Genomic DNA, 26,591 nt, shown 5'->3' with positions numbered 1-26,591 from the left:
AAATTGTTTTAACTTTTATAATTTCTTAGATGTAATATTTAATTTTCTGCTGAAATTATCAATGTAATGTCGATTTTAATCAATGAATGTTATTTTTCTCGTTACAAATGTTATTTTTCTGATTTACTGATTATGGTTGTATTTCGTAGATGTACCTGCAACATACTTCGTATTTACTTCCACGCAAATGTAAAAAAAAAAAAAAAAAACTTCTGAAAATACATCTACGAAAACAGAGGGACATTAAACACACATGATGCCTAAGAGAACTAAAGGGTGTAGTAAGAGTTTTCCAAAAGTTTGATAATAAAATTTGTACCAAAAAAGAATATTTAAACAATAATTTATAATCAAATAAATTTTATTTCATATTTTCCAAAATAATGCAAAATTTACCTTCGTTATATTTCAAAAGAACTTTTTAGACATTCATTTTTTAAATCTGAAAATGTAAAATTTATTGTATACTATATGATTTTATTTTTACATTTTAGAACATAATTATTATAGAAAAATATATTTATGTTTTGAAGCAAAATAATTTTGGCATCCCGAGTATAGTGCATTCATTAGCTTTAGCCACTTTACCTTTTAACTGATTAAAAAAAAACTGGTTTTCCTTTGTAATATAATTCCATTAAGGAACCAAGCGCCTTCGTATTGATTGTGATATAATAGGAACCAAGCATCTTATTGCATCTTATTTCTTTAAACACTTTCAATGACAATTTAACCATGCCAGCAGACACTTGGGTCACAATCTCATAAGAAATTCTAAAAATAAAATGAAGAATGCATAGCTACTAAACACAATTGTCCAAATGTCCAATAAATATCTTTCTACAAATTACACGGTTCTCTCCAAAAAAATATTGCCCTAGTATTCTAATAGCTGACCTTTGTCACCGTTAGCAGGACTACTTGCTACACAGATATTCAAAGGTGTATAACTTACTTCCTATAATAATCTAATGACAAGAATAGTGCGGGCAAAGGAGGGAAACTGCAGAATAAATTTGATAAATTACCTGTGGGACTTCAAGATATACTGTACAGAGCTTCCCTTATAATTAGAGTACAATAATAGACACAAAATAGAGAGAAAGATTAGACCAATACAAGATCCCCTTCTGCTTCTTCTTGTTCCTGTTGTTCTGGCAGTCTTCCTTCCCGATATGGGAGAAGTAATCGCCTGATTTCTTCTGAATTAAGTGTCTCCCTATCTAATAATGCATTTGCCAGCACATGTAATGCCTTCTCATGCTAACAAAATGAAGAAAAAAAAGACTAGTTATGATTATTTATAGATATCAAATATTGCATAATACAAAATTGCCAACTTTTTTCAATGAATTTGTGTATCTCAAAAAGTTTCTCATGTTTGCTTATGATGTACAGGGACTGGTCCTTTTTTTTGTGTGGCACAAATTTAATAGAAATGCAGATCATTTTGATTTAAAAACCAACCACACTTTCACCCCAAAAAAATGTTAGTGTCTACTAGTTGCTTGACTCGCTGAACTAAAGAATTTAGTCAAACTTACTAGTGGGTTGATTAACTCACATGTTAGCATTTTCCATATACATATTCTTTGTGGTACAAGACTTCTAAACAACTAATCATTACATTTTTCTTTGTGTGCATAAGAAAGTACCCTTGCATACCCTTGCATTACCTAAGACTCCTTAATCCTTATCCTCCAAACATTTTGTAATTTATTCTCTTTATATCAATGAAAGAGGGTTTCTCTTTTTACACACAAAAAAAAAATATATATATATATATATATACAATGATATTCAACAAACCTTCTTCAGAAGAGCTTTCACGCGGTCATATGCATCTCTAAGGAGTTTAACAACCTACAGAACAGGAAAAGATCAGCTCCAACCATGAATTTAATTATCAATATTATTAGAAGAGCGAATCAATTAATCCAAACATGATTTCAATAGTCAGATTTAAAACACTTGCCTCTGCATCAATACGTGACTGCATTTCAGAACTTGGTCTCTCCTTTATATGAATTGGTCCGATTGTATCACTCATCCCACAACTTGAAACCTTGTGAAGATAGGTTAAAATACAACAGACACAAACAATGAATGTCAAGCTCATTTCGAAATGAAACAATTAATAAAAAATTTCAGCAGAAACTAAGATGTATCTGGGATTTCAGTTACTACTTGTTGATATTCCAAAAAAACAATTGAACATCAACAAGAGAAAAAAATTGAATCAATTTTGTAGAGAACTAACAGATGCCACAACTGTACTTGCCACATAACAGGAGAGCAGAATATTACCATGTATTGGGCAAGCTCTGTAGCAGATTGAAGATCGCTACTTGCTCCAGTTGTAACATTATCACGACCAAAGATAAGCTCTTCTGCAACTCTTCCTCCCATACAAACATCAAGGCGAGCTAACAACTGCTTCTTACTTATTGACGTTTCATCATTTGAGGGAAGCTGAGTAACCATTCCTAAAGCAGATCCACGGGGCATTATTGTTGCCTTGTGAATTGGATGTGCACCCTCGGTGTTAAGGGCAACAATTGCATGGCCGCTCTCATGATAAGCAGTAAGCTGAAATTTTTACAACCATTAATAGCATGATTGAGGGAGCATCAAAGGATTAATATTTTATTAATCATTAAAAGGTTATTATTTGACAGATAAATACTTACTATTGCAGAGTGGTAAAGAGAGAAGAACACTTCAGAATACCAGCAAAATCCAATTATACTAAATAAAATATACCGAAAAAATGCCCAAGAAATTGATAAAATATTTGTTTTGGAACAACCAGCAGGTCAGATATTACTCTGGGATAATGATTTAAGGTAAAGGGAATTTTGTACAATAAAGTAAAAACCAACTTGCCTGCCATATCAACTGAACTCACCAGCTAACAACTGATTTGGCAACTAACTAATAATTAGATGGGCGCATCCAATTTTCTATTTTCATAAATATGGAAGATTGGTATTTTCTACAAGTATATGGAATGGTCAAGTTACCAAAATGTTCCTTCCAAGTATTATTAGTATTTTTTATGTTAACCCCACATCAATCATAAGACAAGTGTTAACTATTATGATCAAAACTTTATGTTTAGAATTTTAGTATACTTATAATCCTGTAGTAACCTCACAACACAGGTGTACTGTACAACTAAAAGGAAAAGTCTGGAATTTGAAGATAATGTAGCAAAGAAGTTTCGTATTCAAAAAAAATTAAAAGATAACAAGATTTGAAAATGTGGTTGAAACCTATGGTTTACATCAATCGAATAGGCCACAGTTCTTAAGTATCAAACTAAATTTCCTGACGTATACTGATTCCTACACATACCTTTTTTGACTCGTCTGATATGAACATTGTTTTTCGCTCTGTACCCATAATTATTCTGTCTTTTGCAAACTCCAACTGTGAAGCTGTTAATTTCTCTGCACCTTCAACCGCAGCTTTAATGGCAGCAATGTTCACCAGGTTTGCAAGATCTAGTTTATGCGAATATAAAATTATAGAGAACATCATTTGGGGATTTGAAGAAGTATGTCATTCGCATTGATAGAAATCATGTCATGTCAAATATATTTAAATGAGTAACTCACCTGCCCCATTGAATCCTGGGGTACCACGAGCTATTGCTTTAATATCAACATTCTCGGCTGTAGGTTTATCTTGCAGGTAGAGTTCCAATATTTCTTGCCGACCACGTACATCTGGATTTGGTACAACAATCTGGAATTCAGAATTTGTTAGTCATCTTCTGCTATATTATATACATATTAATCAGGTACAACAACCTCAATTGGAAGAGAAACTGGAAATTACTTTTAACCTATGTTTTGATTTATTTTCCTATGTCTGATGTTTATTTTCCTATGTTTTGATTTATTTTCCTATGTCTGATTTATTTTCATAAATCATTTATAGGTGAAACAATGAATAAATATAAGAACTTACATGTCGATCAAATCTACCAGGCCTCGTTAAAGCTGGATCAAGAATATCAGGTAGGTTTGTTGCAGCCATTAATATTATTCCCTACAGCATAAAAATTGATAAATAAGTTTGGAAAAGAAGACAAACAAATTGCAACCTAAACTGTTCAAAGATACCTCATTCTGCTCAAACCCATCCATTTCAACGAGTAGTTGGTGCAATGTCTTCTTGGTGTGGCCCTCCCACTGTTTCCTGGTTGATCCAACCGCATCGATTTCGTCGATGAAAATAATGCAAGGAGCCTACAAAAGATACAGGAGAAAAAATGTTCCACAATCAGAAACATGTAAAAGTCATGTGTTAAAGAGTGAACCATATAGGAGACTATTATGAGAAATCGTCAACAAAAAGCATCAGACCTTCTTTTTGGCTGCTTGAAATAAGGACCTTACACGTCGAGCACCAACTCCAACAAACCTGAGCATGAAAAGTAATATGAATCCGATCATCCATTACAGCCAACATAATAAACTTTCCTTAGTGCAATGAAAGTGGCTACAGTATGCGTACACAAGATACCCATCCACTGACTTAAAAGTTACAATTTCCAGTAGACATAGATTATAATTCAAAATTTTGTTAAGAGATCACATGAAAACATTTTAGCATCTAATATACCAACATAGAGTGTCACACATCTAAGAGAAATAAGAAATTCTGGAATGTTCATAGCTCATCACAATGTTGCATACATTGTAATGTTCAAATTGTCGGGATTCATTCCTTTAGGGCGCACAGAGCCGCAACAATGAGGGTTTCAACTATGTGTTTAAAGTGTTAATCATGTAATTTGTCCAAAAATATTCAAATAGGTATCGTTATCCGAGATTGACAACATAGTCGTTAACAACAACTGCCTTTTTATGCACCACATTTGGAATAACAAAATGTAACCCCAATTCTAGCATAATAACATGTGCCCGCTTCTCAAAATAGGCTAGCAAAAGAAAACTTACATCTCCTCAAATTCTGACCCTGCACGGTAGAAAAATGGAACACCTGCTTCTCCAGCAATAGCCTTCAAGGTCCCAGATAAAGCAAAAAATCAGATCATAATAATAATAATGAATTTCAATGGATTAATTTATAATGAACATTCAAATAAAGCATGTGGAATTATGCATAGCGTAAAACATATCAATGTCACAGATGAGAACTAGAGTCCAGATTTAAGTCCTTCCAAGAACTTTCCAAAAATGTCAGAATTTAACTGACCTTGGCTAGCAGAGTTTTTCCAGTTCCAGGTGCCCCTGTCAGAAGAATCCCCTGAAAAGAGAACCATCTTAGCCTGACTTCATAAACAAAAAATTATAATAGCTAAATTGCACTAACTAACAAGCATGACTTCTTTAATATGCATATAAGGAAGCATGGCATTTTATTTCAGGAAAGAAAGGCGAGTTCATCTGCATAGCTTAACATAATATCATGATGAAATAAAAATAAGAAAAGATTACATAATATCATGATGACCAAAGCTTAACATGTTTGTTAGTGTGCATATAGATGAACTGAATATGTATCAGTTCTTAAATGGTGGTGAGAATAACGACCTAGTTACTAAGAATCGAGTACCAATACATGTAAAGTAGAAAGATATATGAATAAAAGCAATAAGTAAATTGAAAATAAAAAGACCAATAACTTCTGTAGACCTTTGGCAACTTTCCTCCAAGGCGTGTAAATTTAGCTGGATTTCTTAGGTACTCGACAACTTCCTCAAGTTCTTGCTTTGCATCATCACAACCTTTCACATCCTTAAAAGTTTTTACATTCTGCAAGGTGAGACAGACAGATAAATATTAAAATTATGACAACATAACGCATTGCAGAATTTCTGATTTGGCTGTGTATCGTATATGCAAGACCTTCCATGTCACAAATAAGGAAACTATTATCTCACTGGATAGTATTAGATATATTACTGATGGCTTGATTAGCCGGTACTATCTTATTTGGACAATAAAAAAATTGTTTGAGTATTACATCTATCATGCTATGCTATTGTTCACTAACCTATTGCATTTACAGTCTTCTCATCCAAGATCTCACTGACAACCCAAATTTCTGGCTAATACACACCTAAACTAATCATGTATTTTACAAAAGAAAGAATAATCTATATGCCCCACTGTAATATTGTTATAGAAAATAAAAGTTTATCTGTAAAAACAGATTAATGACCTTTTCTGGCATTACTTCCTTGTTTAATTCCTTTGGGGTATAGGAAGAAGTTGAACCAACACCCGAAGAACCAATCCCACCCAAGCCTCCAATGTATTTTTGAAGTGCAGCAGCACCCATAAACCTGACAAATATACATTAGGAATACAGTTATAAAAAAGTCAAATAGTGGATGTTATACACCAGAATGACAAAAAGAGAGATATAGAGAAACCAGAGGCTCGTACCAGACCAACCCAACAGCTACAGTAAACAAAATAGTTGAGATAAGCTCTTGTGCAAAACGTGATTTGTTTGATACTTTCTGATCAACCTAAAAAATGAGGCAGCTTCGTGAGATTCTGAGAAAAATCAAATAATAGAATCTAGGATGCAAATGGAAATTTGAATAATTTATTTCTATAGTACATATAACCACTCAAAGCATAAAGAAGGTCTTGAGATTAAAAAAATTACCATAACCACATGCAACGGCTGCTTCTCAGATATTCCAGGGTTAAGAAAAGTCTCATCTGTGTTACCTGATGCCCGTTGTTTCAACTCTTGCAGCTGAAAATATGTTTTTCATAAGTTTCCACAGAATAAGTTATTATGAACAAATTATCAAATGAAGATGTTATTGTGATCAGAAAAAAAGTTAATGTTAACAAGAGGCAAAATAGGAAGAATTAATGGAATGGACAAGAACTATCTTTTAAGTGCATCATAAATTCTATCATGTATTCTAAGATAAGAACACAAATCAAATATTTCATATCCAGAAGCATATGACGAAGAAATACTACCTAATAATTTTGTATAAATATGAAAATAATGATTATCCAAATTGTTTGGTAGAAAGAAAACCAGCAAATCCTTTTTCTTATTAGGTTTGTCAACGACATTGATCAAGCAATGTTATTATGTTCTGTACTCCTTTTAAGAAAGAACCAATGTCATAATATTCTGTTTCTGTACTTCTGTCAAGATAAAACCAATCCTCAAAAAAGTCCAATTAGATCAAGTCCAATTTAATAATTTCTCCTTCTATATATGTTTTATCAGTCACCCTCTATCTCTAACTATAAGGTAACCCGCAATCTGTTCACTATGACTACTTTATCTTCTATTCATTATATTTCTACATTGCTAAACCACCTCGGGTAAGATTAAATTATCTTTTCAACAGACGTTGTGCCACCCACAACTTTCTCTCAGACATTCACTTCTCATCCTATCGTATATCTACACAATTGCTACATTCTCATTTTATTACCAATGAGCTTATGCTCTTGCTGGTTTTTCGGTACCAAAACTCAGCAACATACAGCATTAAACTTTCTGTGGTTGCATGATAATAAAATTCTTTGAGCTAGAGAAACATCTTCTATCACAATTATCACTTGACAACTTGAAGCATTTTTCCATCTCATTCTCCCAACTTAAATATGTCCTGATGTCCCCGTAATTTCTCCATCATATTGGATGATAGGGTCGTGAACTACTATCACAAAAGCATAAGCTTAAGGTAAAAGCTAGAGCTAGGTGAATGACCTATTACAATAGACAGACATTTGTTAAGCAATTTAGATCAAAACAGTCTCACAATACCTACACACACAAAAATATCTTAGATGACTCTTGTGGAAAATAAAACAAAACAGATTCACTTTTGAACAGACTAGTATCAACAAATAGATACAAAACAAAATGCCTAATTGTACTCTACCTCCAGTAATGAACAATGAAGCACAGTAATAATAAAGACTGAAAATTGATTCAAAAAAACAAAAGAACATGAAAATTTTAATTTCAAAGTGATTACCAAGGTAGGAAGGCCAGAAGGTTTTCCAGATTCCTCATCAGGAAGATATTCTGCAATAGCATTAGTAAGCACTAGTGCTCGAAGATATTCTGCAACTCCTCTGCTGTCCACAGCTCGATCCCTTTCTTCAAATCTCGTTATCACAGACTCGGGACTAATATAAATAAATGGAAATGAATATAATCGTTGGCTTATGATTTGATCCAGCTCAAGAACTAGACTTAAAAACCCAGCAGTAAACAATTGTTAAGTTGATTTTGATTTATTTAGTTTTTCTAAGATGGTGTGGACAGTGTTATCAAATCGCCGAAAAATCCAATATGATAAATAGCAGAAAGTATAACAGGTAAATAGCGGAAGCCGCATTATGGTTAAAATATTAAAAAATGTATATAAAATAAAGCATGTTGCACAAAAAATAAAAGCTGCATGAACATAAATTTAAAAAGTAACTGACATAATACACAAATTCCAATACATAATAGTGTAATAGCGGCGCTATACCAGTTTTTTAACAACAACATTGAAACAATTTGAAGAATTTGTTTAAACCCTCCAATATATTTTTGGACTTCTCCTATATTAAGGGTTTGTGTTATAAAAAAAAATTAACTCTATTCAAACTGGGGGACTATCATTCCTTTATTACTTATTTTAGCCAAAACCCTCCCTTCTCCTCCTAAGCTTCCAAACATTGCCAGAGTAAATCGTGTCTTTCGAAAGGAAACAATCAATGAATAATACTGTTTTATTTTTTAACTAGTTTCTCTTCCACCTCTCTTTCTTAGGCTTAGAACCCTAATTTTCATATTAGCAACAAAAATCTTCCTAAAAAAACATACATAACAAAGCTATGAAAATTCAAAAACAAAAAACCTAAAAAATAACTAGATAGTAGTACTATAGTAAACCTAGGTGAATTTTCCCTAATTTCAATCTTCCCAATCAAATTGTTGCATGTACTACAATCAATCTTCAACAACACTCAAATCCAAATTTCCAAACACAATGCAAAATGTAAAATCTTCTTCTATCTTATTCCTACACTACAATCATTCATATATTCACCAAACCTGTGCTTATTGAGTTCAGCAAACAGAGCACTCTGCTTCTCAGCATCCTGCCGATTCAAATCAGCTTCTGAAATCAACTTCGCCAACCGCTTCTCCTGCCGCCAAAACGGCCACCAATCAAAAAACTCCGAGAACGCCCTCTCAACGCGCTCTCTAGCTCTCATCCAAACTCCAATCAAGAACACCACTATCGGCAATCTCGAATCCTTCTTCTCACTCTCCGAACCCTCAAGCCTCTCGCCATCACCACTTTCCAATCGCGATTCGTTTGAATTTGAATCCAAATCGTTTTCCGTTGAATTTATAAGCTCCACGTCAGCTGAATCGGGTTTTGGTTCGGATAGAGCTGGGTTAGGGTTAGGGTTAGAGTCGGAGTGGGGAGTTGTAGCGTCGGGTTGAAATGTGCAGAGGAGAGGAGGGAACAGAACGCGCGTGCGGAGGCGTGTGGGGTTGAAGGAGAAGTGGCGGTGAGGTTTATGAGTGGAGTGGTTGGGAATGAGGAAGGGGGAGGAGGGTTTGAAGAGAAGAGAAGTTTGAAGTGTTGCCATGGTTTTCCTTCCCTCTTTGTGTGGAAGGAAGTGATGGGAGGAAGAACAAAGATGCACGTAATGTGAGGTACCTTATCCAAGAATGAAATTGGCGCCGGGTTAAGATTTTGTGTGTACGTGTGAAGTTTGAGATTTTATAACGACACAAACACAATCAAAGTCTCTTCACTAGGGTGTTATGGATTGATAATTATTTTTGAGAACGCGAATTGACAAAAATGTCCTTCAGCTTTCGTAAATGTATTTTTAGAAGTATTTTTTTTGTTTAATATTATTTTGTTCCGTAGATGCACATATAAAAGATTTTGTTTCCCCCTCTCATTCTTCACTTTTCTCTTCTTCGAAAGCATTTGACGTTAAACTCGTGTCAGATCATTCCCCTCTCTCATTCTTCACTTTTCTCTTCTTCAACTCATACTCTCTCAACTACTCTCTCAATCCCAAAAATCAAAATTCTCAAATAGTGCATTTCTTTCTCCTGAGTTCGGCCGACATTGTCAACATCAACTATCAACACATTACATCAAGTTCAAAACTCTATTTAATCGGTAAGTTTTCGACTTTTTAAATTATTTTAGAGTATTTGTAAAATCGAGTTAGAATTTGATATTTTGGTGTAGAAATGATTGGATAGTTATAGAAATATAGTTTAGAGACAATGTAGGTGTTGTTTGATGTGTAAAACGGATGTTCAAGCCACAAAAATGAAGTTTTCCAGTGATTGAACAGTGGCCTTACGCCATTGTTGAGTTTCTGACTTTTAGAACCTTTCGTAGATGCATCTACGAAAGAGATAAACGTTAGGGCATTCCGTAGATGCATCAACGGAAGCACCGTAGTTTTTTGAAACAAAGGTACTTCCGTAGATGCTTCTACGGAAGAGGATTTTTTTCTTTTCTTGTTTATTTATAGACACATAGTATCTAACTCGATGTTATTTGTATCACAATGCAGATATTATGGTCCACGTTCCGGATAGGGATATACATGGAAGGACTGCACAACACGCATCTGTGCGGCGTGAACGGGTGCGTGTAGTATCTCACGTCACTGATGGAGCTTTCGTTGCAGCAAATGTGCCTGAACCTGATACACCTGCTCCAGTCGAGCCTTCTCCATATGTCCCAGTTGAGGGGTTTTCTACGTCTGTTCCACTTGAGGGGTCTTCCCTATCTACTACTACACCACAGAGGCATCGGGATGATGTTGAGGGTTCCTCACATATTCCACCCCATGTAGACGTCGCCTAGGCACTTCTTCTACTTCTACTCCTGTGTTTGTGCCTGTGACGGCCGATGCAAGATTTGATGTGCCACCTCTAGAGCTGTAGAGGATGATCCGGTGCCAGAGCCTGTCTGGTATCCGGGGGGCCTATAGACGCATCTTTATTGACAGGGTATGCAGATCATGCAACCATGCGTAATTGGGAGGGAGAGGTAAATTTTCTTTGGTTATTACTTATTTCTTTTTTTCTTCAGTTTCTCATTTCATCTTGCTCACGGTGAAATTACTGTCACTCTTGATGATGTGACATGCCTCATGCATCTACCTATCAAGGGTACCCACCTTGGACACGGTAGACTGACGAAGGAGAAAGTGATGGAGATGATGATTGTTGAGCTGGAGGTTGATCTTGATGACGCGCTTTAGGAGGTGGAAAGGACCCGCGGGCCCACGTCAGGTTTCGCTTCTTGTAGTAGAGATATGATGTCAAGCTTCTTGCGGCACAGGAGGCTGTTGGTGATGAGGTAGATGCGGATATACACCGAGAGCGGATGATGATATGTTACTTTCTATATTTGATAGACACTCAGCCCTTTGTGGACACAAGCTCGTCGTAAACAGACGTCGTCTACCTAACGCACTTATCGGATACAACACGTATCCATTAGTACAATTGGGGAGCGGCTGTACTGGCATACAACTACTACAGACTCGAAGAGGGATGCCTGTGGAAGGCAAGTACGGTGGCAGGCAACTATACCATTTTAGTGGTAACAGTCTTATACCCTTCTACTTATTATATATTTGTGATAGTAAATTAAAATAACCATGTTTTTTTCAGGCTTGGATACTACAGCATTTACCTACACTTAGCTCATGCCACGTGTCAGTGCATTCAGCCCCCGCAGAAGAAACCAGGTGTCGGATTCTTATAGGCGCGAACTTGATCGCATGGTTGTCAAGGACGTACATTATGACTATTATGCTGAGCACCGTGAGACGGTTCCGTTTGATGAGATAGCATTATATTTTGGATGGTTGGCCGCCAGCTCGACCGTTATTGTACATTATCTTTCGGAGCGCGTCATGCGTCAGTTTGGCTATGCACAGACGATACCTCACGACCCTACTGTCTCCGCTCCTATCCATGACTCGTCGATAGTTAGATGAGGTCTTTGCAGACTAGGAGCATCACATGGTTCATGAGGAGGCTCGAGCGACGAGAGTAGTGAGCGACTGTGGTTGCGTCGAGGGGTACATCACCTAGTACTATAGAGTGTCGCACATGTACATGCTTAACGCTGCACCTGGAAATTCGCCCAGATCAGCCTACGAGGAGATTCTGCGGACTCATCAGGCTGAGATGGACCACACGCAGGATCTTCTTTCTCGGTGTCGCCAGATAGCTGACACGGGCTTAGAAGCCATTGCAGATGGTTTATTCTCTGAGGGGTCTGAGCAGAGGCGTGTGGTGGATGTTATAATTAGGCTGGCAGAGGCACTTGACGCTAGAGGCAGAGCCAGCAGAGGGCGTGGTGGACGCAGAGACAGAGGAGAGGTGCAGGATGATGTTCGACACACACAGTAGTGATGCATGTGGTTTTTTTATATTTGTATTTCTATTTCATTTATGTATGTTACGTTGATGATGTATTCGACATTATGACCGACATTATTTATACGATGTATTTTTTTTGTCAACCATTTACTATTGCCTTAAAATGCATTATTTTAATTTTACATTTTTGTAAAAAAAATTGAGTTTTGGAGTTGAATGAACATGATTTGAAAATATAGCAGACTGTTCCATAGGTACTGATAACACGAAAATGTATCGCATATTCGGCTTGATTTACATGAATTATGTCCTCATTTTATTTTAATTAAGATACTCTTTATTCGTATTATGCCGGTATTTTCTATATTTTCAGGTTTTTACTATTTACAAGGCATGTATGAAGAAAGTCGCAAAAATGGAGAAGAATCGAGCTTAAAACCACAAAAAAGGAAAAAAAAGAAGAAATGAAGAAAATAATATATATATATATATATATATATATATATATATATATATATATATATATATATAATAAAGGAGGTGGGCCCCGCTATGTTTATATATATATATATATATAAACAAAATGTGACATTAGTCACATTTGAATTAAAGTGACGTTAGTCACACAACAAATTGTGACGAGGTTCACAACACAAAAGGCGCCGTCCGTCAACTCCCTCCTCCTGTCGGTCGGTATGCATTCTATATTTTAGTGTGTGGCGTGAGTCACACACTCACGCCCAGAAAAAAACATTCGTCAAGTCCTGGTTTCTCTCCACCTATTTCTCCTCCGAAAAGCCTGCTACTGAGACGGAAGCAGCTAAATCTCCTCCTATATTTTCTCAACCTAGCTGAACCTGAGCAATATAAATACTCAGCATTAATCAGAAAAGAGGGAACACTTCTTCTCTTGTTGGCAGAGCTTTTTCTTGTTTAGTTTTTAGGAAGTTTTTCTACCATGTAAAAGTGGCAGTTTCTCACATCGAGGAACTACCACACCATTAGATTTAGGTTCTGTTTCCTTTCATTACGCGAAGATTATTTCAGAAGTTAATTCCAGTACCTTTTATTTCATCATTTACAGGTTTTATTTTATGATTTCTTATTTATTCTTATTTATCGTCTCTAATTTAATTGTCATGTCCTTCTTAATTTCAATCCACACGTTTAATTTGTTTACGCTTAATTCTATGTCCGACTAAACTGTTTTGGGTCCGGTATGTGAGGACCGTCGTCTCCGACGGGACTCGATAATTATTTTGTTGGCTTAAATTATTATTATTAAATTCTGTTTTGGCTTTAGTTTTTATTCTTAATTTAGGTAACCTTGTCACGAGAGTGAGAGGTTACTTACCACGATTTCGTCACGAGAGTGAGGAATCTATTAAGGTTCGAACCGGCACTGCGAGAGCGTGGGGGTCGAACCAGATAGTAAAAACTAGGCATTAATCTTAAACACATCGAGAGCACTTTAGGAATAATTAGGACTTGTTTAGTTTTCAAAACGCGTTCTTTGATTTAAGTGGGCGAGCGAGAGCAGAATCCTACGGTTAAGGAGCGTGACTTTATTCAAAACCACGAGAGAGTGAGGTTTAGTCTTTAAGCTAATATTTTATACTAAATATGTTTTTAACATCTTTAATAAGCCAATGAATTACAGAGTTCCCGAAGTACGCGGAATCACATTCTGGTCTCTCTTCTCCTATATTTATCTTAATCTTAGTTTTATTTCAATTTTAGTTCTTAGGATCCCTTAATCAAACATTCATTAGCCTTAGCTTTACAAAGCAACAATAGATTACAGTAGGTTGACATTGGTCTCTGTGGTTCGACAATCTTTTATATTACTTCGATATATCCGTGCACTTGCGGACGCATCAGGTACATCTACGGAACATTCTATTTTTCAACACGTTCCGTAGATGCATCTACGGAAGAATTGCTGAAATGAAATAAGTTGATTTTAACTATACAATAATATATTTTTAATGCTTCCGTAGATGTATCTACAGAACGAAACAAATTTTTTGAAAAAAAAAAGTACTTCTGAATGTGCATCTTCGAAAGCAGTGGCAAAATTAAAAATTCGCATGGTGGCTAAGAGATTTACAAATTGTCTTATTTTTGTGTATGGATTGCTAATTATCTTTTTTATTATTATTATTATTATTATTATTATTATTATTATTATTATTATTATTATTATTATTATTATTAGGCAAAATACCCTTTTTCGTCCCTTAACTTTCACTCGGGGTCCATTTTGGTCCCACAATTTTTAAAAAGTTCACATAACTCCCTTATCTTTTAAAATGGTGCCACGTTTATCCTTCCGTTTGGTTCCGTTAGTTGTCTCATTATTTTATCATAAACGTGGCATTACGTGGCATTTTAAGAGTGCTGATGTGTCAAATACAGTATTATAGGGTTATTTTCTCATTTCCACTAAGTACCATTTTCCAGAATACTTCATTTCTCTTGTCCATAGAAGACGAAAAGCTCGAAGAAACTCTGAGTACCCTTCTCGTCTGTGCATTGCAATCTGAAGGAATAGCGAGGATTGACACCACTGAATCACAACAGGTATGTCATTTAGGGTTCGTATTTATGTTTCGTATCTAGGTTTCGTTTTTAGGATTCTCTTTTAGGGTTCGTGTTTAGGGTCCGGTTTTAGGGTTCGTAAATCAGGGATTGTTAATTTAGGGTTTGTTTGTTCTGATTTAGGGTTATTAAAGCACGAATTTTATTTAGGGTTTGCTTTGCTTCAGGTGTAATGGACGAGTTTCTGAATTTAACCATTCACCATAGTGGTGGATTCGTTGATATTAACAATGGTCTGTATGAAGGAGGAGACGTTGCAAAGTTGAGAATAGATGCAGATACGTGGGGTTATTTTGAATTTGTTGGTGTTCTTAAGGAATTAGGTTATAGAGAGTTTGAGAGAATTTGGTACAGAGATCCTACTGAAGGCATGCTTGAATTAGTTGATGATAAAGGAGCCTTAGATATAGCTGATCTTTATAGGGTGCACTTAAAGGTTGACATATATATTCAACACACAGTAGCTCAGCCAGAATTTTCTGATATTCCTATTGATGCAGAAGAGTTAATGTCAAAAATTAATGAGGAATTTGCTGGTCTGGATGAAGATAATGTTGTGAGGGCAGAAGATAATGTTGTGATGGCAGAAGATAATGTTGTGAGGGCAGAAGATAATGTTTTGATGGATGATGACAATGTTGTGAGGGATGAAGAGACTATTGTGAGTGAAGACTGCACTGCTGTGAGGGATGGAGAGAATATTGCGAGGGAAGATTGCACTACTGTGAGGGAAGATTGCACTACTGTGAGGGATGAAGAGACTATTGTGAGGGAAGAGGTACATACTGTGAGGGAAGATTGCACTACTGTGAGGGAAGATTGCACTACTGTGAGGGATGAAGAGACTATTGTGAGGGAAGAGGTACATACTGTGAGGGATGAGGACAATGTGGGTGAGGTGAATGATGGGTCTACTACTGATAGTGGAGATGATAGTGCTGATGAAAATTATGAGAGTGCTATGAAAGTGGGATTTGATGATTCATCTGATGGCTTTGAAGAATTAGAGGAAGAAGATTTGGATGATCTTCTTTAAGATCTAGAGGGGGGACAAAGCAAACAACAGTTGGATAAAGATGGTTTGGAAGAGGAAATAGCAAATGATAGTGAGGAACTTGAAAGTGGCTGTGATAGTGAAGAAGGTGATGTTAAACATAAGAGTTACCCAATGTTTAATGTGAAGAAGGACATGGCAGATTATCACATTACACTTTTTCATTGATGCATTATATTCTTATGTGAATTTTCAGGGTCTACTACCAGCAATGGATGAACTTTTGCCAGGTGTTGAACAAAGATTCTGTGTGAGGCACCTTTATAATAACTTCAGGAAGAAGTATCCTGGTAAAATGTTGAAAGATGCTATCTGGAAAGCTGCAAGGTCAACCTATGTACAAGCTTGGGAGAGAGAAATGAGGTCTATGAGACTTATTAGTGATGAGGCATATTTACATATGATGAAGACATCTCCAAGATTCTGGAGTAAATCAGACTTTAAGGTAACTTGTTGTTACTTGCTATTACTTGTTTGATAAGATGTATATGTTTGATAATAAGAACCTGTTCATGTGCTGTGTTTAGGTAACTAACAAATGTGATACTCTACTCAATAACATGTCTGAGGCATTCAATAGTGTGATCCTTGAGTCAAGGACCAAGCCTTTAGTAACAATGCTGGAAGAGATCAGGACCTATTTTATGGAGAGATGGGCTAAGAATAGGATGCGGTTTGAGAATTTACCTGATGATGCAGTGCTGCCAAACATTAGAAAACAAGTGGAGAAAACAAGTACCTACACCAACTCATGGATTGTAAGGTATAAAAAGTGTGATCTCTTGTATTTAATTAATTATGCATGAGCTGTAATGTGATTCTTGGTTATTCTATTGTGTAGGATGTCTGATGAACATATTTTTGAGGTTAAGCATGTGCAAGATCCAGCTGACATGTTCACTGTGAACTTGAAGGACCACATATGTTCATGTAGGAGGTGGGAGTTGTCTGGTTTGCCATGTGTTCATGCATTGTCATGTATGAAGAGTAGGAACTTTAGATTTGAAGATTTCATTCCAGAGTACTATAGGAAGAGTAGGTACATTGCTGTCTACAAACCAGTTATATATCCTGTGAATGGTTCTAACCTATGGGCAAGGACACAATACCCAGATGTGCATCCTCCTAAGTTCAGAAAAATGCCTGGCAGACCAAAGAAGAAGAGGAATCTTGAACAAGGAGAGCTTGATGGTACTGACAGAAAACTTAGGAGGACAGGACTGATTGTGAAATGCAGTAGATGCAAAAAGTCAGGGCACAACAAAGCTACATGTAAGGTGACAGGGCCTGCACAGCCAACTACTCAACAAACATCACAACAAATTCCTCAAGGGCCTGCACAGCCAACTACTCAACAAACATCACAAGTAACAACTTCACAGCCAGCTACTCAACAAGTTAGTGCACAGCCAGCTACTCAACAAAGTCAACCAGCTTCTCAGACATCCAGAACAAGACAAAGTCCTGCAAAAAAAGGCAACAACAAGCAAGGTAAAAAAGCTGGGTGTGAGAAGGCCACAGACTCCTTGGGTACCACCAGGACCAACCACAAGACTAGGTGCATCAAAAATTGGGCCAACAACTAGGAGGACAACACCAACAAAGAGAGCCTCATTCAAGAAGAATGTCTAGCACTTTAGATTTTATATTAGTTATTTAGCACTTTTGGAACTTATTAACAATTATGGTTTTATGTAATTTGTCTGGTAATTTGTCTGGTTTTATGCACTTTTGTAATGTTTGGAATCCTAACTGGTGTATTATAAGTACTCTGCAAGTCTAATGTATCTTTTGAACCTCTATGGCACTTTTGTTTAATGTGATGCTCTGTTCTGGTTGCATTATAAGCATTTTGTTGTGATACTCTGTTTTCAAAATTACAACACTAAACTGAACTGGTACATAATTCTGAACTGGTACATAATTGTACATAATTGATACATAACTGAACACAACATAATGCTTTCAATTTGTTCATAAAACTGGTACATAACTGGTTATAATTGGTTCATAAGACTGGTGCATAATTGATACACAATTGATACATAATTGAACACAACATAATGCTTTCAATTTGAAGATTAAACCTGGTACATAACTGGTTCATAAAACTGGTACACAATACTATTTCACTAACATAAAACCTAATCCTTAATAAAACAGGTTACAAACAAAATTATGATAATCATCAAGCTACAACATTTTCCATATTTCATCATCTTCTTCAATTGACTCTGTATGTGATCAGTCTCTTTCTTTATTTCTTCAGTTGACAATCTAATTTTGGCAAACTCCTCTTGTATGTGTTCAATATTCTTTCCAAGCTTCTCCAACCTAACCATCATGATTTGCCCATTGTTTTCTTCAGATTCTTCGCAGAACCACTCGAAAAACCCACACCCGGGATGATCAGACCCCTACATGTCACACACCCTCATGTTCAATTTCATAAATCTAATAAACCAACACTATAAACTAACACTCTGTGAAAAATAACGTACCTTAAAATGAGGACACCCCCAAAATTGTCTTCCAAAACTCTTAGTGGTCTTTGCCCTTCTTAGAATGGCCTTATCTCCACAGTAGCAAACTTGTTTCCATGGCAGTTTCGACTTCGTACCAAGCTGAGAGATGAAACTTTCATGGCTTCCTTGTAACATAGTTGACGAAGAAGTGGACGATTTCATTGTTCTGGATTTCTGGAAAACCCTAGCAGCCCGTAAATTATTCTCACGATAGTGTTTATTCAACAAACCCTAGCCCCCAAATTGATAAGAATTCGTTTTCCAGAAGTAACATTCCTTTTAATGAAGGAGAAGAAGATCCAGGTCATACGCCACGCTGGCAACTCTAAACGGACGTTTCAATGAAATAGACGGAAAGGATAAACCTGACACCATTTTAAAAGATAAGGGAGTTATGTGAACTTTTTAAAAATTGTGGGACCAAAATGGACCCCGAGTGAAAGTTAAGGGACGAAAAAGGGTATTTTGCCTTATTATTATTATTATTATAAACTCCTTTTTTATTTTAAATAAATTTAATATTTCAAAGGTTTCTTTTGTGTTTGAATGTCTAATACCTTTTTTGTATGTGAATAAATTTAACTAATACTTTTTTTTGTATGTGAATAAATTTAACTTTCATTTCTCATTTTGTATGAGATAAGGTTTTGTTCGGTAAAAAAATTTGATAAAATAATTTATAATTGATAAAAGATAAGTTAGTCGATTAAATTTTAAATGTTTGATGAATTTTACCTAATTTATAAATATAAAAAACTTAAATATACTTTTAATTTTAATAAGTGAGTGAGTTTTTTATTTTGGTTCCTGTAATTGTCTGAGTCCTGTAAGTTAGTCCAAGTTTGTAAGTTAGTATAAATTATTGATAGTTTTTTTTCTTTTAACTTTGATTGTATATGCTTTTTATTTTTTATTTATTTTGGATTTGACCATTTTTTCTATAAAAGAAAAAACGTAATATAGGTCATATATTTTAATACTATTTAAAGTAATCAATGGCGTTTATCGAATATTAGATCAATCAGTTGATAACTTTAAGAATATTTTTCAATAGAATTTGTCGACAAAAGCAATCTAAGTCATCTAAGAGTTTTTAAAAAATTGTTGATTAATATATTTTATTGATTCATTGTAATTACGAAAAGACAATCCTTAATTTTAGAATAGGATGATGACTCTTTTAAATTAAATTGATCACTTTCTTTAAATATTTATCCATAATCTTCTATAATAATAGTAAAAAAGTAATTTTGAATAACAACTAACAAAATAACTATTTTGAACAACATAAATAATTTTGTGGAATAACTAACAACTAATATAAAAACATCATTTATTTATTTTTTGACTAAATAAAATATTCATTCATTCCAATCGATAGAGTACATTGTTGCAATACAAATTAAGAATCGCCAAAAACAAAAAGGATGAATATGCAAACAAACTCACAACATCCATGTTAATAGCATAAAACGGCAAATTGCATATGCCTACGAATATAACTATAACTATATTGAAATTTCTGAAATATTCATGTCTCCAGATCTGTAGCGTTAATGGCACCAAAGTCATAGATAGGATCTGCATTAGATCGAAACTCATTTGTCAACCTGAAACAAATGAACACTGCGCACAAAGACAGAAAAACAAAATACACCGCACAAAGACGGGAAATCAAAACAAACAACGACACACTAAAATGACGAAATCACAAAAAAAACACAATATATGTGAAAATCACTTATTTAACTAATAGAGAAACAAGAATGATTTGAAGGGGTGATTTTGAATCAAAATCCATCCTAAATCACCCCTCTCTAAGGGATACAGAAGAAGAAAAGTGATGACGGCTAGGGTTGGGAGAACAACAGAGTTGAATACAAAAAAAAAAAACATCATTTATTTTAAACAACAACAAATACAACAAATTTTTTGACGAGTAGTAACAAATAATGCCACAACAACTAACAATGACAAAATAAACAATCACAAAATTCCTCAATTTAATACACATGTAAATCATAGCAATGATTTCAAAACACACACACACACACACACACACACACACACACACACACATATATATATATATATATATATATATATATATATATATATATATATATATATAATCAATTATAGATTTTATTTCCAAAAACAATGCGGTACAGCTGTCGATCAACAGATCCAGCTTGATCAATCAAACAAACTAAGTGTTCTCTACAAGAGTATCATCCCTAATGTGTTTGCTAAGACTTCTATTCCTAGAACATCTAGCTATTACAATATGTTTAACAGACATACACAAATTTGCATCTTTATCACCATTTGCAAAGATAATAGAATTTCTATTTTGCCAAATGCCATAGAGAAGTTCAACAGGTGTTGCTTTTAAAAACTGCCTCCGCCAACCCTTCTTCACTGATTCTGCACTGATCCAATGTTTTTCCTGTTCCCACACAACCGGCCTTCTGCAATAGCCTATCCAGTTAAGCATTTCAATCCAAAGAGATTTAGTCCAATCACATTCAAAATAAAGATGCTCCAAGGTTTCATGCTCCTGACAAAAAGCACACCTCAGATCAGTGATCTCACCAAATTTCTGAAGTCTTATCTTGGTGCTAACTCTCCCCATAAGAACCAGCCACAAGTGAAATTGTGCCCTTGGTCTAGCCAGATTTTTGAAGAACATTTTCCTCCAATCCACCTGTGTTTTCTCTCCTCTAAGGCTGTGATACATCTTTGTTGTGCTATAGTTTCCAGTCTACAGTACCTCTTGCCAGTACTGTGTATTAGTGATGTCAGTTCTGTACTCAGCCAGCTTCTTGAGCAATCCAGAGCATTCAGTTTTAGGCTGCCAGTTCAAAAAGTTCTGATTTTTTAAGTAGTATGCATTGATCCATTTCACCCACAATTTATTTGCTTTTGATTGAATATTCTAGAGAAGTTTCCCCATATTAGCTACATTCCATTCATGCATAGTAGTAATATCTAAACCTCCCGCCCTCTTGGGATCACACACCTTTTCCCAAACTACAGGAGATTTCTTTGTTACCTCTGCAGTGCCACTCCACATAAAGCTTCTACACATAGCTTCCACATGATGAATAACACACTTAGGCATATGAAACACCTGCATCCAGTAATTAGTGATAGAAAAAAGTGCACTTCGAATCAGTTGTTGTTTACCTGCATAACTTAGAAGTTTTGCAGTCCAATGGTTGATTCTAGAAACAATTTTCTCTATCAAAGGTCTGCACATGTTAACAGTGAGTTTCCTACTAGCAAGGGGCACACCCAGATACTTGAAAGGCAAGCAACCAGCCTTGAAGCTAGTGATGTCCAGGATTTTCTATTGCACATTATCAGACACCCCCTTAAAATACACCTTGCATTTGGTTGGGCTAGATTTGAGGCCAGTGGCTGCAGAGAAATTGTTGACAGTTTCCATCATAAGAGTAACATAATTTCCATCCCCTTTGGTGAACAACATCAGATCATCAGCAAAACATATGTTTGTAATGCCTACCCTCTCACACTTAGGGTGGAAATTGAACTTAGGGTTGTCATGTAACTTCCTAAGACATCTATGTAAGTATTCCATTACTAACACAAAGAGCATAGGGGAGATTGGGTCACGTTGTCTAAGGCCCCTTTTAGCTGGAAGGTATTCACTCATATGCCCATTCACTTTGTATCTATAGGAGACAGTCTGAACACACAACATCACCCAAGTGATGAATTTTTGGGGAAAGTTCATCTCCCGCATGATATCCTCTAGGACTTTCCACTCAAGGGTATCATAAGCTTTCTGAATATCCAGTTGGATAGTTGTTAGAATCCCATTTGTGCATATTTTGTATATAAGTTTTGTGGTATTTCTTAAACTCTTGTGCCAAATTTGATTACCTTTTGATATATTAGTATGTAAATAAATAACTTTGTGTTTATTTTCTAAATTAAGTTAGTTTATTAACTCTTGTAATGTTTTTCTTTAGGTTTTAACAACTTTTGGGCAAGATGGAATGAGAAGAATGATCAAAACAAGCTTGCAATGAGGGTGGAATACAAAAAGAAGGAGTTTTGTGCAAGAAGGACCGCTCAGCGGAGTCCAAGCGGACCCAGGCAGAGATTTTTCCACTAGCAAGTCCGCTCAGCGGAGTTGAAGCGGACATGGGCAGGGACGAGCAACAAAGTTGGCTCCGCTCAGCGGACCCCCTCCGCTCAGCGGACCTTGAAGACAAATTAGATATTTTGACTGCTCCGCTCAGCGGACCTGCTCCGCTCAGCGGACCTACTTTTTCAACTTTTGTTCTTAGCCACATAAAATTGATGATTAAGGGGATTAGGATAGTTTTTATCATAACATACACTTGGAGAAAAAGCTAGGGCAAGAGAAGAAGAGAAAAACCATTTTCCTTAAGAGAAAATCAAGATTTCTAAACATCTTTCTTTGATCTTCTTGAGTTTGATGTCACTAAATCTTGGTTTGTTGCTTGTTGTTGAAGCTTCCATGGATATGGAGGGCTAAGTTTCATCTTGTGTCAAGATTAGAGGTAGTTAGTTTGTAAATATGTACTTTCTTTGATCTATTATGTATGAACTTGGTTAATGATTAATACATGGTGAATATCTTGTTATTTATGTTTCATTTGTTGTTTTGGATCATTATTGAGAGATATGTTTCAAAGCTAGACCTAAAAGATATTCATCTATCAATAAACAAACTCTAGAGATAGATTTGTGAGTTGATAATCACAAGTATCAAGCTTTTAAGATTATCATGTTGATTGTCGACATGAGAGATCATCTGACGGTGAATATGATAATAATCACGATATTGCTTTAGAGATAAACGGTATCGAGAGGATACGTGATTGTATTAATCATTAATAGGTTCATATATGTAACCATTAGAGTACATATGAAGCAAACTAATGAACACTAATCTTGACACAGTTTTACCAAACCGTTTTTAAATCCTAAGTTATTGTCTTTAATTTCTTTTCATGCTATTTATCTTTCATGACACTAAAAACGTCCAAAATCTTAACTCAAAATACGCTAAGCTGTAGAACGGCGATAATATCGCATCAATCCCTGAGGAGACGATACTAAAAAAATACTTATCCTATACTTTCTAACAATAGTACACCCTGGGGAAATATGTTTCCTGTTATAACCTCTAATAAGCTCTTGAGCTATAATGATGTTATCTTGGATCACCTTATCAGGAATAAATTATTGTTTTTATTGTAATGTCAATCAATCAATCGAATATAATTAGAGTCAAATAAAAAATAAATAAAGATTTCAAAGCATCTTAAAATGATGTTTGTAGAGAAATAACAATGATAATTAAATTAAAATATATTAAAATAATAATAATAATCTCTTGGTGTATGGCAACTACCCAATAAAAAAACAACACTAATATAAAGAAATAAGATAAGCACACTAAGATTTGTTTATCCGAACCGATCCAAGTTGATTTAAGTTTGGAGGAGAGAAAATTTCTTTGGCCATCTAAAAGATTGATTATATGAGTTGCAAATGTTACAATAAATTAGCTTCTTGTGCTTTCCTAGAATAATATCTAATTTCTACTATGATTATTTTCGCATAGTCCACAAAAAGATTTTAAAAGAAATGAAGAGATAAAGCTTATAGCATTTCTCTAATGAAACTCCTTACTCAAGATGTTTGTAATGTGTTTTCTAACCCAAAAAATTTCTCTCCAAAAGCATTCAACCTTTAGCCTTAAATTTCAAAAGTTCCCTCTTTTGATCTCACAATAATATCCACGAAGAATAAAGATGAAAGCTTATATTTGGTTTAGATTTTGAGGTCATCCATCTAACACTTTATTTTGGCTCCTCTCGCTTCACAATAAAGACTCTACAAGTCCCTCGCGCTAGAGCCTTTCTTCCCCGTGGATGAGGCAAAATTAAAATTCTCATAAAAGCTTTTGAAACCCACCTCGCGGGTCCCTATCATGCGCCTCATGATTTTGGGATTTTGGACAAGTAAAATTAGTCCTCATCATTGTAAATGGAAGATATTTTAAGACATGCATAATAAATCTCCACCTTAACTTTATTAAGGCCAATTTAACATCAACCACCTTCTTTCTCTCTCCAATCTTGAATTAATCTTCATTAAAATTGATCAAGTTCAAACAATTTTAGACCCTTATATAGTTAATGACTTTGTGAACTCATCCCAGGATTGTCTTCCAAAGAAAATTTATCAACCATGATCTCCTTCAATTAAATCATGTCTCTTACAAAGTTCAAGTGAATGTTAATGTGTTTTGTCCTTGCATGATATACTTGATAATTTTAAAAATGAAAGACACTTTGGTTATCCCAATGTATATTCACACATTTTAGAGTAATTTCTAGCTCCATAATCAAATATTTCAACAATATGTCTACTTTCACCCCTCCCAACCCCTACCTACTTACTGGTTCAATAAGGGAAGTGTACTCCTCTTGAGTTGTAGATAATACCTTAAAAGATTGTTAATTTTACTTTAAGCTAATAGTTGTCCCAAAATAATGTAAAAACAAAATCCAATAAGGATTTCAAAATATCCATATTTCAACATAGTTTGCATCTACATATACTTATAAAGCATTCTCTCTCTCTCTCTCTCTCTCTCTCCTCTCTCTCTCTCTCTCTCTCTCTCTCTCTCTCTCTCTCTCTCTCTCTCTCTCTCTCTCTCTCTCTCTCTCTCTCTCTCTCTCTCTCTCTCTCTCTCTCTCTCTCTCTCTCTCTCTCTCTCTCTCTCTCTCTCTCTCTCTCTCTCTCTCTCTCTCTCTCTATCTCTCTCTCTCTCTAGCTATTCATGTTATTTCAAACTACATTGAAATGACCCATTCAAATATTTCAAAACTCACTTCAAATACCTCTAATGCACATGATCTTGATTTTCCATAAACTAAATCACTATGTTAATCGCATATGCTAAGTTTGGTCTACTCACACTATGTCATATATGAAGTTTCCAACCCCATTATTAGCACATAAAGGAAACTTCATAATTTTCTTCTCATATTTGTATTAAGTACATTTTCATGCCAAAATATTTATGTGGTGAACTAAAGGACTAGTACTAATGGTATTAGTATCACTCATACCAAACTACTACATCACTTTTTTTAAGTATCCATATTGAGATAAGAACAATCCACCCTTTTCTCGGTTTATCACGATGTCCATCTCAATTATTCTCTTGACAACATTAAGATCATTGATTTCAAATTTACCAACTATCTTCTCCTTGAGCATGCCATTTAATCATTGGTAGAACTTACCATTAAGATATCGTCCATACACATAAGTAGGTAGAGAATGGTTTTTTCATTCCTCTTCAATATGTTAACATGGCTATATTAACCACTTATCACAAAATCATCTGTTATAACAAATTAATCAAATCGAGATACCATTACCTTGGTATTATATTCAACATATTCAGATATTTCTTCAAAAGACAAGCCTTAGACTTGTCCTCTACAAACGTTTGTGGTTTATCAATATATATTGTCTCTTTAAGATCTCCATGTAAGAAACAAGTCTTGATATCTATTGGCTCTGGCTCAAGATTGTACTGACTCACAACATCAATAAAACCCTTACAAGACAATGGTTTATTACATGCTATTTTGGGTTGGACAACGGTCCACAAAGACTAACTAGCCCATTGTATGAGTAACTAAACTCCCCTTGTTGAAGATGCATAGAGATAGATAAAACCCTTAACTATGTGATTTAATCATTGTTCGTGTGAGTAAATATAAATGAATTTCTTATTTGCCTATATTATTAATGCTTTTATTCACGTAATCACTGATTAATTGATTGATGATTCCTGGTTTCATACAAAAGTGGAATATGTGAATACTTGAGATAAAGAATTTGTGATTCTATAGTATAGTCATAGATATAAATGCTTGAAATCATTTGAGAATTTCTATTTTTAATACTTAACTTTAATTTTA

General features: G+C 35.1%; 2 protein-coding genes across 2 annotated transcripts; one reads left to right on the top strand and one right to left on the bottom strand.

The window, feature by feature from the left end:
• Positions 1-804: 804 nt before the first annotated feature.
• Positions 805-9,744, bottom strand: LOC131596057 (ATP-dependent zinc metalloprotease FTSH 11, chloroplastic/mitochondrial). Its single transcript, XM_058868615.1, has 17 exons — positions 9,076-9,744; positions 8,003-8,156; positions 6,655-6,747; positions 6,426-6,511; positions 6,199-6,322; positions 5,670-5,789; positions 5,230-5,280; positions 4,971-5,032; positions 4,374-4,431; positions 4,131-4,256; positions 3,976-4,056; positions 3,621-3,750; positions 3,358-3,506; positions 2,308-2,589; positions 1,976-2,065; positions 1,810-1,863; positions 805-1,263 (listed from the first exon to the last, which is right to left on the bottom strand). Exons 1-17 carry the CDS (start codon positions 9,621-9,623, stop codon positions 1,108-1,110), a joined length of 2,364 nt encoding a protein of 787 aa, XP_058724598.1. The 5' UTR covers positions 9,624-9,744; the 3' UTR covers positions 805-1,107.
• Positions 9,745-16,106: 6,362 nt separating this feature from the next.
• LOC131598362 (uncharacterized) lies at positions 16,107-17,646 on the top strand. Its single transcript, XM_058870974.1, has 4 exons — positions 16,107-16,148; positions 16,257-16,505; positions 16,588-16,823; positions 16,902-17,646. Exons 1-4 carry the CDS (start codon positions 16,107-16,109, stop codon positions 17,644-17,646), a joined length of 1,272 nt encoding a protein of 423 aa, XP_058726957.1.
• Positions 17,647-26,591: the final 8,945 nt, after the last annotated feature.

Source organism: Vicia villosa, linkage group LG4, assembly GCF_029867415.1.
Source record: "Vicia villosa cultivar HV-30 ecotype Madison, WI linkage group LG4, Vvil1.0, whole genome shotgun sequence".
Taxonomy (NCBI): domain Eukaryota; kingdom Viridiplantae; phylum Streptophyta; class Magnoliopsida; order Fabales; family Fabaceae; genus Vicia; species Vicia villosa.
Note: the sequence above shows the minus strand (reverse complement) of the source record. Positions and strands in the feature narration are given on the sequence as shown.

Excerpts from the sequence above, each read along its gene's own strand:
- LOC131598362 (XM_058870974.1), top strand. The coding sequence starts at position 16,107 with ATGATAGTGAGGAACTTGAAAGTGGCTGTGATAGTGAAGAAG. Across the intron at positions 16,506-16,587 it reads GGAGTAAATCAGACTTTAAG|GTAACTAACAAATGTGATAC; the intron begins GTAACTTGTTGT and ends TGCTGTGTTTAG. Across the intron at positions 16,824-16,901 it reads ACCAACTCATGGATTGTAAG|GATGTCTGATGAACATATTT; the intron begins GTATAAAAAGTG and ends TCTATTGTGTAG.
- LOC131596057 (XM_058868615.1), bottom strand. The coding sequence starts at position 9,623 with ATGGCAACACTTCAAACTTCTCTTCTCTTCAAACCCTCCTCCCCCTTC. Across the intron at positions 4,432-4,970 it reads GGGTCAGAATTTGAGGAGAT|GTTTGTTGGAGTTGGTGCTC; the intron begins GTAAGTTTTCTT and ends TTTCATGCTCAG. Across the intron at positions 1,864-1,975 it reads AGTCACGTATTGATGCAGAG|GTTGTTAAACTCCTTAGAGA; the intron begins GCAAGTGTTTTA and ends CCTGTTCTGTAG.